Below are 18,028 nucleotides of genomic sequence, written 5' to 3'. Positions count from 1 at the left end.
AACAATTCTTGTTGAATTCGTCACGATGGGCTAACTGACCTGCTTCATTCTCACCTATCATCCTTCATTGGTGCTCTGCCGGTGTATACCGATAGCACGGGTGAGGTTACCATTCCATTATCACCCATAAAAAAAATTGTGATAAAACTAGTTATTTTAATCCAAAAACTATAATACTAAAGCGATTTTGATAAAACTTCTATTTATAGGATCAATCTGTGACTATATTTTTTCATATAAAAAAAATACAAGTCAGATTACAGCCAACAGAGTTATGAAATAATGAAATTAATTTATTTTGCTAGAATCTAGGTAGTTTTTAATGGAGGTAGAGGAGATATAAGGTAACAAACATGAAAAAAAACTCAATTGAGAATCTCCTTCCTTTTGAAGTTGATTCCAGGCCAGCCAGTTTCTCTAGAAATCTGTCCGATTCTAGAATAAGGACACACGGGTATGCGACCCGGCCTTGCGAGCCGCTGCCGAGCCTTTTCCGCAACTGCAGTGACCCCCCCCCCCCCTCCTTTCCCATAAAAGTCTTTTATTCCTCTCATTTATACTAACTTTTGACCTTAGCTTTTGACATATTTTTTTAATTAAAAACAAAGCACGGAGCAATGGAGCTTGACAGCACCCATTGCTAGCAATATATCTTACTAGGTCGACCTCCACGTGGTTCCCCCTGAAATCCATCGTGAACATTTCTTATTGAATTCGTCACGATGAACTAACCGACCTGCTTCATCCTCAGCTATCATCCTTCACTGGTGCCCCGCCGGTGTATACCGATAGCGCGGGTGGGGTTACTATTCCATTATCACCCAAAAAAAAGCAGACATGTTTTGTTTAGTAACTCCGCGCGGACGATTCATTGCAAATCATATTTTTACTGGTGAACGCTGCTCGGCGGTCGTACGATGGAATGTAATAATTACCCTCCCCTCCCGCTGCCTCGCCCCCGCCCTAGCCCGCCATGTCAATGTTGCCGCGTTAGAAAAGCGTCTATTCGTTCAATAAATCCTGATTTATGGTCGCCTCTTATCTTCTGTTGCTTTTTTCATAAATTAAAAAGATATCAAAACTTTTTCTTGTTTTCCTTTTTCAAATCAAATCCATTATAATCTTTTTGCTAATGAAGACTATAATATTTAATTCTTTTTTTAAATTTCGTCAAAAACATTCGGATGAAAGTTTCCAGATTCGTGTTAATTTATTTTTGCAACTATACGTGCTTAATTATTATTATTATTATTTCAGCCATTAACTGTCCACTGTCGAACATGAGCCTTCCCCATAAGGGGAGTTTTACCAGTAGTTGCCACGCTTGGGCAGGCGGATTGACAACCGCAGTTAGGCTTTAGAGATGTTTTAAGAGGGACGCTGCTGCCCATCCCTCCACCTTAACCTTGCTTAGTCGCCTCTTACGACACTCACGGGAAAGGAAGGAATGGTCCATTCTATACCAGAACAGCAGATAAGTCATTTCTGAACCTATATTAACGATTTTTTTATTTAGGTACTCCGATTTAATCCAAAATTCTAATATTTATAAACCCCGATATAGTACAAAACGTCTAGGGGAGAGAAAATAGTGGATAGGAGATGGAAATGGATGGAGATAGAATGGAAATGGGAGATTAGTGCTCATTGCTAACAGTATACAAAACCTGTGCGTGTGCGTATGCTGTGTATACGTGCACGTGTGCATGTGTGTGCGTGTGCATGTGTGCACGAGTGCACGTGTGCGTGTGTGTGCGAGTCCGTGTATGTGCGTGTACGTGTGCGTGTGCACGTGTGTACGTATTTGTGTGCGTGTCCGTGTGTGTGTGTGTGTGTGTGTGTGTGCATGTGTGTGCGCGCGTGTGTATGCGTGTGTGTGCACGTTTGTCATTCAAGTAATCGTTTAGTGCGTAATAGGCTTTGTTCAATAAGTGTTTTCAATAACAGTTTTAAACTAATTAAAAGGAAGATCCAAAATGTCGTTCGGCATCTTATTATAACATTTAATGCCCATTCCCATAACAGACCTATTAACTTTTTCTAAACGATATCTCTACCAAGTTTAGAGTTGCTTAAAATTCGTAAGGACAGCTACGTAGCAATAAGCTACGGATGTGCTACGTACAATATTTACGTTCCCCGCGCGCTTGCTACGCTTTCATTTCAGCCATTATCCGTCCACTGCTGGACATAAGCCTCCCCCGTAGACTACCATAAAGAACAGCCCTTAACCACCTGCATCCACTAACTCCCTACAATGCATTTCAGGTCGTCACTCCATCTAGTGGGGGAGTCGTCTTACACTGCGTTTACCCGTACGAAGAACCTTTCTTCCCCATCGGTTGTCGGTTCTTCGAGCTATGTGGCCAGCCCATCGCCACTTGCTTATCCTTCGTGCTATGTCGGTTATTTTGGTTGTTTTGCGTATATCCTCGTTTCGGATTCTATCACGCAAAGAGACCCCGATCATAGGCCTCTCCATATCTCGCTGAGTAACTCGAAGCTTAATAATAATATAATTTATTTCCTAAAAAACACGGTATACAGATGTTAGCAATAATATGTTAGGAACAGGCGTGTTTTGTCAAAACAATGGCGTGCAAAATTTTAATTATTTATGGTAACGTCTTTTCAAATACATATTAACAAAATATTATTTATGTGCTTATAAAGTAGAATTATTCTTTTGCATACTGGCAATCATGTTGCTACGCTTAATTAGATAGAATTTAATATGTATGTTGCATTTAAAACTCTTAACCAGTCAAAAGTACTGTTGACTAGCAAAATCATTCCAAAGTACCTATTTTTAACTGAACAGGTTAGTCAAAACTGGTTTTGACTGAAAATTAATGGTTATTAGTACTTTTGCAAATTTAGTGTTTTTTTTTTTTTAATGGGTGAAAATGGTATGGTAACACCGCCTGAATGAGACCAAGCAAACGACTTTCGTACAAAGTCTACGTCTAAAACTATAATATTTTATATTAGTTTTTATATTACTAACTTACTTTTACGAAGTTAAACTCGGTTATTGTACATCTTTATTTAAAATTTAATAAACAATGTAATTTTTATATACAATAAAGTATAAATAAATAAATAATTTATCTTTCTATATACCCACTCGTGTGAAGTCCGCCATTCATAAACCGATTTGTAATATTCTTTTATTATAAATAGATAGATACTCTTTATTGTTTCCTCTAAAAGATTACAATAGTAAACTTACTATAAATATAAACAATTATAAGAAATAATCACAATGAGAAAACAATGGGCGGCCTTATCGCTAAGAGCGATCTCTTGCAGGCAACCTTTGGATGGAGAGGAATAATTATAAATAGTTTGATCGGAGGCACGATGAAATTCTATTATATATATATATATATATATATATATATATATATATATATATATATATATATATATATATATATATATATTAAAAAAAACATAACATTAAAAAGTGGCCATTAAGGCTGCACCCGCGACGGAATTTTAAAAATGGAGTACCTTCTCCCGTTTCCCCAACATTTCCCTTCACTGCTCTGCTCCTATTGATCGTAGCGTGATGAAAAGTATACTATAATCTGCCCAGGAGTATGAAGAATAATTGTACCAAGTTTCGTTAAAATCCGTCGAGTAGTTTTTGTTTCTATAACGAACTAATATATAATACCCTGTCAATTCACGCCATATCCCACCCTTCAAACCAAAACACAGCCATGCAAACACAACTACTTCACGATAGAAACACGAATGGGACAGAGGTACCCAAGCAATCGACTTTTGTACAAAGTCTCCCTTTAAAGGATAAATTAATAGATAATTGAATATGTATCCATATTTTGAAAGATAGATGGCAGGAGGCAAGTTATCTCTTTATTTTTATATAAACTTATTGAGCCATTTACCAATACAAGTCTTTGTAAAGCAAAGGCCGGACCATAATGATATTGTAAAATTAAGGGTCGAGGGATGGGCAGCAGCGTCCCTCTTAAAACATCACCAAAGCCTAACTGCGTTTGCCAACCCGCCTGACGAGCGTAGCAGAAACTGGCGAAACTCCCCTTATGGAGGAAGCCTATTTTCACCAGTGAACAGTTATAATTGTTTTGTCGATAAATTTGATAATGATTATCTTCAAGTCACTTGGAATATATGGGACAGGATTTTAAAGGTATATTGGTAGTTAGGTCTTCTCTAATTGTATAATTGTTCCTTAGTATACATTGACGCTTATCTGTGAGAGCTTCTTTTTTAATGGATGATAATGGAATGGTAACCCCGCCTGCGCTATTGATATACGCTAGCGGGGTACCAGTGAGGAATGAGGGGTGAGAATAAAGTCAGGTTAGTTGACCCATAGGCGTGACGGTGATTGTGACGGTGGGGAGAGGGGATTGTTAGTAAAGTGGACATACTGCTGGCCATATAACTCTTCTCCCATAAAACTCCCATGATTTATTTTGATATAGTTATTATTATGGACTATTGAGTTGTTTTCATTCTCGCCTATCATCCCTCGCTGGTGCCCCGCCCGCGCTGTCAGTAGGTATTTATAATACTGATAACGCGGGCGAGGTTACTATTCTATTATCATCCATTAAAAAAGCCCTTCGTGACGACTTTTGCTCCCTGCCGCCACCTATCGGGTCCATTTATTTTTTTATCGGAATAAAAACTATCAAAAAATAAATAAAAAAAAGTAACATATATATGTGACCCCGCCTACGCTAACGGTGTACGCTTGTAGAACACCAGTGAGGAATGATAGGTGAGAATGAAAAAGCAGGTCAGTTGGCCCATCGTGTGCCATACATCTGGAATTCAGCACGATGGTTTCCAGGCGGAAACGCGTGGAGGTCGACCTGACAGAGTATATTACTAGCAATGGGACCGGCAGCCCGAATTACTAACAATCTTTTCCCCCGCGCAGACGGGGTATATTTATTTATTTATTTAAGGCAAACACTGTCACTTATGGACGGGAGCACCTAGATACCAGCTTGAACCCTTCGACTCAGTGCAACGACGAGCTATGAGAATTGTCGATGATCCCAGGCTTGCAAGCGGTATCGGACCCTTAAGTCTTAGGAGAGATTTTGCCTCACTCTGCGTGTTCTACCGCTTGTACAACGGATTGTGCTCAGAGGAATTGTTCAATATGACGTTCACGGCCAGATTCTACCATCGTACGGCTCGCCATAGACAGGGAGTTCACCCTCATACATGGGGCACACTAAAAGTTTTGCACTTCTAGCTAATCGGAACTATTTGAATTTTGAATGTTATATTTTTTGAAACGTTGCAACCTTATTAGTAATAAAAAACAATAATTGGCGGGAAATCATTTGTCAATTGTTTTTTATCACACATCAAAGTTCTACGTACGCAACGAAAATGGAATTAAGTCGAAAAGATTTTAGAGCGATGATTTTTTATGATTTTAAAAGTTCTCTCTCTCCGCAAGACTGTGCTGCTCGTCTTCAAAATGCTTTTGGGAGAGAAGCACCTTGTTTGAGCACCGTGAGGAGATGGTACGCTGAATTTGAGAGAAGTCGAGTTTCTTTACATGGCGAATTTCGTGAAGGGCGGCCTCCAACTGCCGTCAACGAAAATAATGTGGCTACTGTTAAGCGGCTAATTGAAGAAAACCCGCAGATTATCTATGAGGCAATTCGAGAACTATTAAGGATTAGTATGAGCCAAATTCAGAAAATTTTACACGAAGAATTGAGAGTTCGGAAACTTTGTTGTCGTTGGATCCCTCATGAACTGACAGCGGAGCAGAAGCGGGCTCGCGTGGAATGGTGCTTACAGATGCTACTGCAGTACGACCACGGACATTATAATGCTGTTTATGATATTGTCACAGGAGACGAAACGTGGATTTACTATTTTGAACCCGAAGAAAAACAGCAGTCTTGTGTATGGGTGTTTGAAAATGAGAACAGGCCAACAAAAGTGAAGCAGGCGAGAAACGTTGGTAAAAAAATGATCACGTTTTTTTTCTCAGCTACAGATCCCATCTGTACAATTCCACTTGAAGATCAAAAGAGTATTAATGCCGAGTGGTATTTTACCATTTGTTTACCCAGGGTATTAGAAAAGGTTCGCGAAAGACGACCAAAAAGCCGCATTCTCCTACATCATGACAATGCTTCTTCACACACGGCCAACAAAACAAAGTCATTTTTAGCTTCCGAAAAAGTACAACTCGTCACCCATCCTGCATATAGCCCAAACCTAGTATCCTGTGATTTCTGTTTTTTCCCCAAAATTAAAGATTTGATGAGAGGTTTCACTTTTACCAACTCCGAAGAAGCAGTGATAGTGTTCAATCAGCACGTAGAAAACATGCCTTCAGATCTGTGGTCCTCCTGTTTTAAAAAATGGTTCGATCGCATGAAAAAATGTTTAAAATGTAAAGAAGAGTATTTTGGAAAGCAATAAACATAATATTTTGGTTATAACATGTTGTTTTTTTAAGATACGCAGAACTTATAGCGTGACCTACGTATCCTGCAGCCTCAATGCTCGCGTACTGCGCGGTTTCAGAGATGTTTTATCCCACGAACACATCAGGTTATGAAATGAGCTCCCTGCCGAGGTTTTCCCAAGAGACTACAGCATGGGGTTCTTCAAAAGGGGGGTAAAGGGGTTTCTTCAGGGTCGGCAACGCGCACGTCTGGTATTGCAAGCGTTCATAGGCTACAGTAACCGCTTACCATCAGGTGGGCCGTATGCTTGTTTGCCACCTCAGTGGTATATAAAAAAAATCAGACAGCTAGAATAATACATAATTACACACTTAAATAGTAGTTTGACAGCCGCTAAAGTTAGCACAAATGTGATACAAGTAAAGGAAACACAAAATTAAACAAATAAAATAAATAACTTATTATGTCTATGTATGTATGTATATGTATTATTGTATACAGATATGTGTTTATTTTGATTTTAATTGTATGAGTTACTTATATATGTATGTCAACATATTTATTATTTTTTAATAGAAACATCTATAATGTTTCCTTCTATTATTGTACGCACACTGCCCGGTAATAATTAATGCTCCTCTCCACTCAGGGTTTGCTGGAAGAGAACACTTACAGAGTTAAGCTCGCCTGTTGTACATCATTATTTTATATATATATTATATGTTGTATTTTTTTCTGTGTACAATAAAGAATAAATAGAGAAAGGTAGGGAACATCAGTCATTACCACATTTTACTGATTATATATCTAAATTCAAAAATCAATGTCAAAAAGATTTGAAAGAATATTTTAACGAAATTTCAAAAGAAAAAGGCATTTGGTACAAAACTATTCAGGCTGAACCACCACATATTCCTTGGTTTTGTGGAATTAAAATCAATAGGTACAGTATTAAATTAGCTGTTCGTCTACGTTCTGGTCATTATCCATCAAAAAAATTTGCACTTATGATGGGGAAGTCCTTGTCACCCCATTGTCAAACTTGTAATACCATCGATGATGTGCATCATATTCTATTAGAGTGTCGTATTAACACGAAGGAAAGAGAAGAATTCATGCGCCACTTTAACTTAAATAAATTGAATGTTGGTCTTATTCAAACTATGTTAGCTGAACTTAAACCAGAAATTTTTGAACATCTGTGTAAATTATTGAAGCCCATTAATTCTTCTCTTTCCGCGTCTAGGGAAGTTAGATAAAGTTTTGTTGGAGAAATCAGTTCAGGGTACAATAGGACTGATATACCTGAAGAAGGTAAAAGCCCTTAAAATATTGAAAAAAAAAAAAAATAAATAAAATAAATAATTAAATTAAACAAACAAATTAAACAATACTATTGAAAATAACAGCAACATTGTCAACAGATAATGCTCAGACTTACAATATAGTCGTACAGACAATAAAAAACACATACTCCTCTTTTTTTTAATCTATTCTATCCAGAACATTTCGTTGCCTACTTATTTGGAATGATTGTTTCCCGCACTGGCAACCCCGGCCGCCCGCGGTATGCTTTGCCACCGGAGTTATCGAATATTTTTAATATTAATAACAAGATCAAAGCGATTCTCGACTGTTTGATGTGAACAACACAGTAACTATGTGATAAATTAAAAGCTTACTCGCATTTGTTTGATATCAAACGCTGGTGTGGAGTCTACTTTGGGGAACAATGACCCACGCAATAATAAATATATTTTTTTAATAGCGTTAAACTTGAAGAAAAAAAAACTTGTAATCAAAATGAAATCTAGATATTTACAGAGCTGCCAGATGCAATTTTTTTAAACTACTATTGTAATAAACTAGCATACGGCCCGCCTAATGTTAAACGGGGTTACCATAACTTATTGATGCCCACAACACTAGGTTTGTTTCGCAAGAAACTTTAATACGCTCTTTTCGAAGAACCCCATGTTGTAGTCTTTCTCGTTTTTTATGGTAATGGGAATTACAGGTTATAACAAAATACCGAAGGATATTTTGGATCTACCTTTTAATAAGTTTAAAACTTGTATTAAAAAGCACTTATTGAACTAAACCTATTACACACATAACGATTGCTTGAATGACAAGCGTGCATGGTTATTTTAGACAAAAATGTTATTTTAGACATAAATAAATACACATGTTATTGGGGGGAAAAGGGATTGTTAGTAATGGAGACTGAGAGTCCCATTTCTAGCAATATTGAGTATATTGCTAGAAATGGGACTCTGACCAGGTCGACCTCCTCGCGGTTCCCCTGGAAACTATCATGATTAATTCCTGATGAATTAATAATGATGGGCTAACTGGCCTGTTTTCATCCTCATCGATCACCTTTCATTGGTGCCCCATCAGCGTATCCCATTAGCGCAGGCGGGGTGACCACTCCATTTTCATCCAATAAAAAAAAAAAAAAATACACATGTTAGTTGATTTAAAAGAGTAACTATCGAGGTTCTTGCGGGCTCTACGGAACAGATAACAACATTCCGAACTCTGCAGTAGATTAAAAAAAAATTACCAATTAAAAGTGCTTGTAAACAAGTCTTATTTGATTAAAGATTATTTGAAATTAGACACTCGAACACTGAACACTAGGCAAATAAGGTATGTTTTAAAAAAATATTGATTAACATAAAATATATAATATTTCCCCTTCATAAGAATTTGATTTAAACTAATAAATTTTCCAAAACCGCTTGTCCTCGAACATTATTCGAAGTGGAGCGTAACTGCACAATAGAGAAAATCTGTTTTGCTGTAATAATATTAGTCTCAGCTAGGGTTGGCACCTCCAAGAAATTTCAATACGAGTTTTGTTTTTTGTTTTTTTTTACTAAACATGAAATATTTCTAACCTTATGGTCCTGGTATTGAACGAACTATCCCTGAAGGTGCCTGGAAGAGATCGCTATTTAGCAATAAGGCTGCCAATTAATGCTTTTTTATTTTAATTTTATTTAATTAATTATTGATTTTGATTGTGTACATATTGTTAATCTGTGTCATTCTTTGAAGGGAACGATAAAGAGATATCATTCGTTCGTTCATTCACCCCTTCCTGTCCTTTGGGTGTCGTAAGAGGCGACTAAGGGAATTTAATGATCAATTGATGGGCAAAGGCGTTACTGTTAAAACGTCACCAAAGCCTAACTGCTGTTGCCAACCCGCCTTCCTAGCGCAACAACTACCGACAAACCCTCCAAGCCTGGACGGAAAGGGATTGTTAGCAATGGAGTTTGACAGCCCCATTGCTAGTAATCTATGTAATCTAATGCCCTATCAGGTCGATCTCCACGTGGTTCCCCCTGGAAACCATCGTGAACAATTCTTGTTGAATTCGTCACGATGGGCTAACTGACCTGCTTCATCTTCACCTATCATCCTTCACTGGTGCCCCGCCAGTGTATACCGATAGCTGGGTGGGATTACCAGTCCATTATCACCCATTAAAAAATAAAACTCTCCAAGCTTGGAAGGAAAGGGATTATTAGTACTGGGGTCAAATAGCCCCATTAATAGCAATATACCCTGTCAGGGTGACCTCCATGTGGTTCCCCCTGGAAAATATCATGGCTAATTCTAGTTGAATTCATCAGGATGGGCTAACTGACCTGCTTTCATCAGTCATCTACGAGTATCACTGGTGTCCCGCCATTGTATACCGATAGCGCAGACGGGGTTACCATACCATTATTACCCATTAAACAAAAAAATATGCAAATTAGAATGGCAAATAAGCTGACGGCCCACCTGATGGAAAGTGGTAACCGTCGCCTATAGACATGAGCAGTACCGTGGACATAACAGAGTGTACTTACTTCGTTAGAATATAACCTACAATTGTAGCAAAATTCATTCAAATCCGTTCAGTAGTTTTTGCTTAAAAGAGTAACAAACATACATCCATCGTTAAACTTTCGCATTTATTATATTAGATAAGAGGATTGACAACCCTACGGTCTCCACACAGGTGGCTACATTCACTTCCCCTACAATTTGGTGCCACTATCAACTATAAAATTAGCTATACACATTATAACCCCTACTGCTATGACAATAAGACGTAAATTAAGTCGACAACGTCGCCACCCACCGTTCCCCTGTTGACTCCCTAATGGATATTATCCCATTTAATGGCAGGTTATTGTTTAAATATTAATTCGGAAGTTTGTCAAGTGTAAACTATCTATTGTGGAAGCGGAATGGATTGTTAGTAATGGGGACTAGGGGCCCCATATCTTTTACTATATCCCGCTGCTACGGCCGTGGTCGTCTAAGTATATATATTAATAAAATTCAAAAAATATATTAAATGCAAATAGTTTTTTTTAAATCCAACTGATAGTTACAGAGATAAGCACGTTCAAACAAACAGACTCTTCCAAATTTATTAGTAGATTTTCATCACCGCTATATCAGCCGTAACCAGTTCCCAGCTGAATATAGGTCTCACTCATAAGAGATTTACCAGAGGAAGACTTTGTACAAAGGACGTTTGCTTGGGCACCTCTGTCCCATTCGTATTTCAACCGTGAAGCAGTTGTGTTTGCATGGCTGTGTTTCTGTTTGAAGGGTGGGATATGGCAGTGAATAAAGAGAGTACAGTGGAATAACACCCGAGTCCCCAGGAATGGCAACGCATGGGGGGTATCATGGGCGAAACAGTATACTCTGTTATGTCCATGGTACTGCTCATGTCTATAAGCGACGGTTACCACTTTCTATCAGGTGGGCCGTCAACTTGTTTGCCATTCTATGTTGCATAAAAAAAAGAGATCTCTTTTAGAGAAAAATTCGCCTTTGCTCACTTTGTTACTAATTTGTTTTTATTCCTATATGTTTTAGTGCAATAAAGAATATATAGACCTTTCCGCTACTGAAGGGTTTTGCCAATGGTTGCCATCTTTGACAAACGTATTGGCAACCGCAGTTAGCCTATATCCTATATTACTCGCTGATAATGTAGCTTTATTATTTATTTATTTAACTCTTTATTGCACCATAAACAAAAATATACAATGACAAGTGAATAATTCAAGTGAAATACAGTAACGTAAATACAGATTGAAATATACACATAAAGGTACAAAAGGCGGTCTTATCGCTAGGGCGATCTCTTACAGGCAACCTTTAGCTTTATATATGTGAAAGAATTTTTAAAAATGATTGAATAGTTAGTTAGTTAGTTAATAGTTTTTGTGTTCAGCCATTACAAACAAAAAATCGAATCTTTCTTATTAATTAGTACATATTATATATAAATTTTGTTCGTGGACTTATATCTACATAAACTAGTGGTCGTTCCATGGTCGTAATTCGACCATAACATATTATATTGTAATAAATGAATTTATTATGGTTATATTTGACATTCAATGAGACTATAGACAAATAATATTAACAGACAAACAGTATTAATCTATTCTCAATTCGACCACAGAGTTTAGCAATAAACAAAAGAGTATATATGCGTGTGTGTGTGTTAAATACATGGTAGTGTGTGTAATTTTTTTTTATTATTGATTTAATTTATTTTTTATGAATAAATAAAAAAATATATTATCATTATACTCCTTCTCTATATATATATATATATATATATATATATATATATATATATATATATATATATATATATATATATATATATATATATATATATATATATATATATATATATATATATATATATATATATATACTATAATTGTGCTAATTTCATACTCCTCCGTCCGCGCAATTTTCATAAAAAAGGGTACAAAGTTTTTGCTTCACCTATAAAATATACGTATATATAAATGCTATATTATAGTGTGTGTATATATATATATATATATATATATATATATATATATATATATATATATATATATATATATATATATATAATATATAAAATAATAAATTTAAAAAAAATGCATGTCATACTTATATTACCGAGTCCAATATAGTTTTTATAATTTAAAAAAAGATTCTCAATTCGGATGTATTTCTTTTTATATTTGTTACACCATAACTGTAAACCGATTTGGAAAATTCTTTTTCTATCTGAAAAGATATATTTACAGATTGGTTCTTTAAAATTTTTATCAAAATCGGTTTAGTACTTTAGTTTGTAAATCAAAATAGCTGGTTTTGTTACAATTGAATTCGATTGTGGAACACATCTTAATTACAAATAATACAAATTATACAGGTAGGGGGGAAAGGGGATTGTTAGTTAAGGAGATCTATTAACCCAATTGCTAGCAATATACCCTAGCATGTCGACCTCCATGCAATATCCCCTGGATACCATCGTGGTTAATTTTTGATGAATTCATCACGATGGGCTAATTGACCTGCTTTCATCCTCACCTATCCTGTCTCCCTGGTACCCCGCCAGTGTATACCGATAGCGCAGGCGGGGTTACTATTACATTATCAGGCATTAAAAAAACCTATTTTAAGAAAGAACTATGGAGTTTCAGGAGAGAGCTTGCGTCTTCGTCCGCGAAAACATTTTTTTATTTTATTTTATCCATTAGAAATGTTACTACAGATAGGAGGGAAAGGGATTGTTAATATTGGAGATCTATTAGCCCCATTGCTAGCAATGTACCCCAACAGGCCGTCCTTCACGTAGTTCCCCTGGAAACCATCATAGTTATTTTTTGATGAATTCATCACGATGGGCCAACTGACCTGCCTTTTCATCCTCACCTATAATCCCTCACTGGTGCCCCGCCAGTGTATATCGATGGCGCAGGCAAGGTTACTATTCCATTATCATCCATTTAAAAGGAACACATCAGTGCGAACTGCACTCAAAACAGTGAAGCTGTTTTTTGAGATTGTGGTGCAAAAACAAACAGATATAGTTAATAAACTCAACTTAATAAACTTAACAATAAAAAGATAACGTCTTCGCGGACGGAGACGCGAGCTCGACTAGTTCTCTCCTAAAACAGGTACAAGCCTATAGATTTCAGGCTTATTAAACCCCATTATCTACGGACGTCTTTAAATTATGCCTTGCAAATAAGCCGAGGAGCGGAGTAATTCACAATTACATTAAGTTAACTGCATACGCCGCGCCGTCCATTCCGACGGAACGACCCAACCACCTCCGTATTCGACGGAGCGGCTTCCCCTCTCGCTCTTATAAATATCTGTCTCTTCGATAACAGGCACCTATTTAAGGGATACGAATGTATTATTTATATAACATAATTTTCACTTTTATTTATTTATTTATATATATATTTTAATTTATTTATTATTTTTTATACAACTTAGATATAAAACAAGCAGCAAACAAGCTGACGGCCCACTTGATGGAAAGTGGTAACCGTCGCCTATAGACATGACCAGTACCATGGACATAACTGAGTATACTGTTTCGCCCATGACACCCCCCATGCGTTGCCATTCCTGAGGACTCAGGTGTTATTCCTCTGTATCCTGTAAATTCACTGCCATATGCTCTTCAAACCGAAACACAGCCATGCAAAAACAACTGCTTCACCGTTGAAACACGAATGGGACAGAGGAGAAGCAGACAACTTTTGTACAAAGTTTCCCTCTAGTATTTTTAAATGTTTCATTCCAACTCCGGTATCCCCGAAACTCTTCACAGCTGCATTGGAAGATGGTTTCAAACCCTTGGAGTGGAAACGATATGGTATAAACATCAATGACGAGGGAGGAAAAGGATTGTTAGTAATGAGGACTGAGAATCCTATTGCTAGCAATATACCCAACCAGGTCGACCTCCTCGCGGTTCTCCCTGGAAATTATCATGGTTAATTCCTGAAGAATTCATCATGATGGGCTAACTGGCCTGTTTTCATTCTCATCTACCACCCTTCACTGATGCCTCGCCAGTGTATACCATACCATTTTCACCCATCAAAAAAAAAACATCAATGGCGAATACATCACTCACCTTCGATTAGCTGATGACATAGTAATCATGGCGGAATCCCTGGAGGATCTGAATACTATGCTCAACGACCTCAATGGTGCTTCTCAACAGGTAGGTCTTAAGACGAACACGGACAAGTCTAAAATCATGTCTAACGTCCATATCACACCTATACCGGTTACGACTGAGAACATTACGCTCACTGGTGGAGAATAAAGGTTCTTGAGCGGCGACCCGAAACAGGCAAACGCAGTGTAAGATGACCCCTCATTAGATGGAGTGGCGACCTTATATGCATTGTAGGGAGTCAGCAGGTAGCTTAGGAGCGTTTCTTATGGCAGTCTATGGGGGAGATCTATGTCCAGCAGTGGACGGAAAATGGCTGAAATGATGACGACGATGATATATTGTGATTGCTAAGGGAGCGAATTGGTAAACAAATAATTTCTTGTAATCATTTGTATCTATAATAAGTTTGCAATTGTAATCTTTTGGAGGAAACAATTAAGAGTATCTATCTATGTGCACGACTCACCTTTTAAAAAATAAACTTTTTAATTTTATTAAAAAGATGTTTTGTTTGTAATTTGGAGTCTGTATGTATCAGTGCAGTTTTGTTTCGTTCGCTTTTTTGCTCTGTTGGTTTGCTTTGTATATTTTTTATATAATTATATTATCTTTCTAAAAACACCGTGTTTCCATACAGTCCTTTCGCCCACAATCTATGTCCCTTAACCCTCTGACATATCCGCGTGCAGTATTTACTAATTTAATTTCCCGCATCCTGCGATTTCGACGTGCTCGCATATTTTATGTTTATTAACGTTGTTATCCCGCAATTTTTGTTTCGGTACATTGATATTGTTCCTCAGACTCTCGCTAGATGGCTAAACACTCGTACTGCTATTTGTTGTCAAAGCGAATGTGTTCTATTGTTGTGAAAAAGAAAATACGCGGTCAGAGGGTTAACTGGGAAATATAATATATAAATAAATAAATGTATGATAGATAGATAATTTATTTGCATCACTTACAGCACACAAACAGCAAAAGATACAAAAGCAAAGTGAAAAAAGATAAAAAACGATACATGTACAAAAGATAAAAAAAAAAGAAAAACCAAAAACAAAATCAGAATGCATAATAAAATTTTTTTTTCATGAGTGTGCCACAGTAATACAAAATGGCCACAACTCAGCTTTTTGCTTTGCCCTAAAAAGAGCAAAACACTGATATTCTGTTGTGGCCAAAAGTGAGTATGAGTAGTACAAATTTTAGTTTTTTTTTTTTATACAACTTAGAATGGCAAACAAGCTGACGGCCCACCTGATAGAAAGTGGTAACCGTCGCCTATAAACATAAGCAGTACCATGGACATAACAGAATATACTGTTTCGCCCATGATATCCCCCATGCGTTGCCATTCCTGAGGACTCAGGTGTTATTCCTCTGTACCCAGTAAATTCACGCCGTTTCCCACCCTTCAAACCGAAACACAGCCATGCAAACACAACTGCTTCACGGTTGAAACACGAATGGGACAGAGGTACCCAAGCAATCGACTTTTGTACAAAGTCTCCCTCTTGTTAGTTTTAGCAGTAGTGTAGTTTTAGTTTTAGTTATACATGTATCCCCTAAATGCGCGCCTGTCCGTGAGGAATGCCCGCTATTTAAATTAATCCGCGGAGGGCGGTGCATCTCTCCACGGTACGTTGGGCCCGCGACGCACTTTTTGTAATCCGTATCTTTTGTAGGAATATGAGGAAAAACGGATTACGGCACTTGGGTGGAAACTGGAAATATTTAATAGAATCCATCTCTATAATCTGTTTACTATTTCCCTTTTAGGGTTCCGCACCTGAACGACAATACTGAAACCCTTTATTTGTGGGACTGTAACTTTCAAGCGACAAGTGAAAAGATTATCTTTTCTCTGATTGTTTATTTACAAATAAAAACAAACACTTCATAAATTGGCATTCTTTATTCTTTTTTTTACAACACAGGGGGCAAACGAGCATGCGGCTCACCTGATGGTAAGTGACTACCGCCGCCCATGATCACCCACAACACCAGCGGCATTGCAGGTGTGCTGCCGACCTTTTAAAAAGGAATATACTCTTTTCTTGAAGAGATCGTATCGTATTATTGTTACCTGTGTATTATAACACTAATTGGTTGCCTTGTATTTGTGTAGTCCACGGAGATGGGACACTGGTGACTTGTAACACAGGTTCTTCTAAACCTACCGCAAGCACCAGTCTCTCACAAAACTGGTCTTACATATTTAATTGTACCTCAAGTTGTCACTTTATTCTACCTTTTGTGAAGAGAAAATAAACCATTCATTCATTCATTCATTTATTGCTTGCAAAAATTTCACCAATTTCCAGTACTTTCCAGATTGATTCTTTTTTTTTTTTTTTATTAATTAAAGGTATACACAACAGGTTACAATCAATGACATTATAAACATTTACATAAAGATAATAGTTTGAACTAGATTGAGACCCAGACAGGTGTACACACAGCATGGTTAAAGCAGTCGGCAGACAATGTTAAATTATAAAGTTATATAAAGAAAGCATATGAATGTGGTAAATAACAATGAAGTACATGCAAATGATAAAAATACATAAAGAATATGGATATGTCAAAGAGACTTGATGGCTGATTGTAAAATGCTTTTGAAGGTGTTTAGACGTGAGTTGAAGATATCAATTTGAGGACATTTAGTTGAAAATTCAACGTACATCACAAATAGTACGTACCTATAAATTAATACCTTTATCTGCCCTTTTGTGATTAAAACTATACTGGAACCCCTCTAATGGAGGTCAAAAGTTAAGATTTAATCCGATCACCTACATCATTAGAATCATTAACCGACCCCTTTAACTGACCGTTCATCGATAACTTCAACAAACTACAAACATTTAACTATTTTAATCTTTGGGGTGGACAGTTGGAAATTAACTATAGGCATTATAAAATACTTTATGGGATCATTACGTTAATTAGTTTGTTTACAAATAAAAAATCCGAAGTTATTCTTAATCTATGGTAAATTAAAAACAATGATGTTTGTGCGTAATATATGTTACATTATATCACATATTTAAAAAAAAAGTGAGTAAAATAATTAACTCTTTTTTTAATTATCCTAAAAAGCGAAAAAAAAATAAAAGCATTTACGAACCGTTTTTTTTTAATGGATGAAAATGGAATGGTAACCGCTTGCACTATTGGGATACACTGGCAGTGCACCAGTGAGGGATAATAGGTGAGGATAAAGCAGGTCAGTTAGCCTATCGTGACGGATTCAACAAAAATTGTTCACGATGGTTTCCAGGGGGAACCATGTGGAAGTCGACCTAATAGGGCATATTGATAGCAATAGGGCTGTCAAACTCCATTGCTAACAATCCCTTTCCTCCCGGCGGAGCACTAGTGAGAGGTGATAGGGGAGGATGAAGCAGGCCAGTTGGCCCATCGTGACGAATTGATCAAAAATTAATTACGATGGTTTCCAGGGGGAACCACGTGGAGGTCGACCTGTTAGGGTATATTGCTAGTAATAGGTCTGTTGGATCTCACTACTAACAATCCCTGTCCCCTGTTTACG

At 37.0% G+C, this 18,028-nt stretch overlaps 1 protein-coding gene across 1 annotated transcript; it reads left to right on the top strand.

Annotated features, from left to right (window-relative positions):
• The first annotated feature begins 5,406 nt into the window (after window positions 1-5,406).
• LOC113519912 (histone-lysine N-methyltransferase SETMAR-like) lies at window positions 5,407-6,459 on the top strand. Its single transcript, XM_026905138.1, has one exon. The coding sequence runs from the start codon at window positions 5,407-5,409 to the stop codon at window positions 6,457-6,459; it is 1,053 nt and encodes a 350-aa protein (XP_026760939.1).
• The last annotated feature ends 11,569 nt before the right edge of the window (window positions 6,460-18,028 follow it).

This window comes from Galleria mellonella, unplaced genomic scaffold (assembly GCF_026898425.1).
Source record: "Galleria mellonella isolate WM207_F2 unplaced genomic scaffold, CSIRO_AGI_GalMel_v1 utg121, whole genome shotgun sequence".
In the NCBI taxonomy this organism is placed as follows: Eukaryota; Metazoa; Arthropoda; class Insecta; order Lepidoptera; family Pyralidae; genus Galleria; species Galleria mellonella.
Note: the sequence above shows the minus strand (reverse complement) of the source record. Positions and strands in the feature narration are given on the sequence as shown.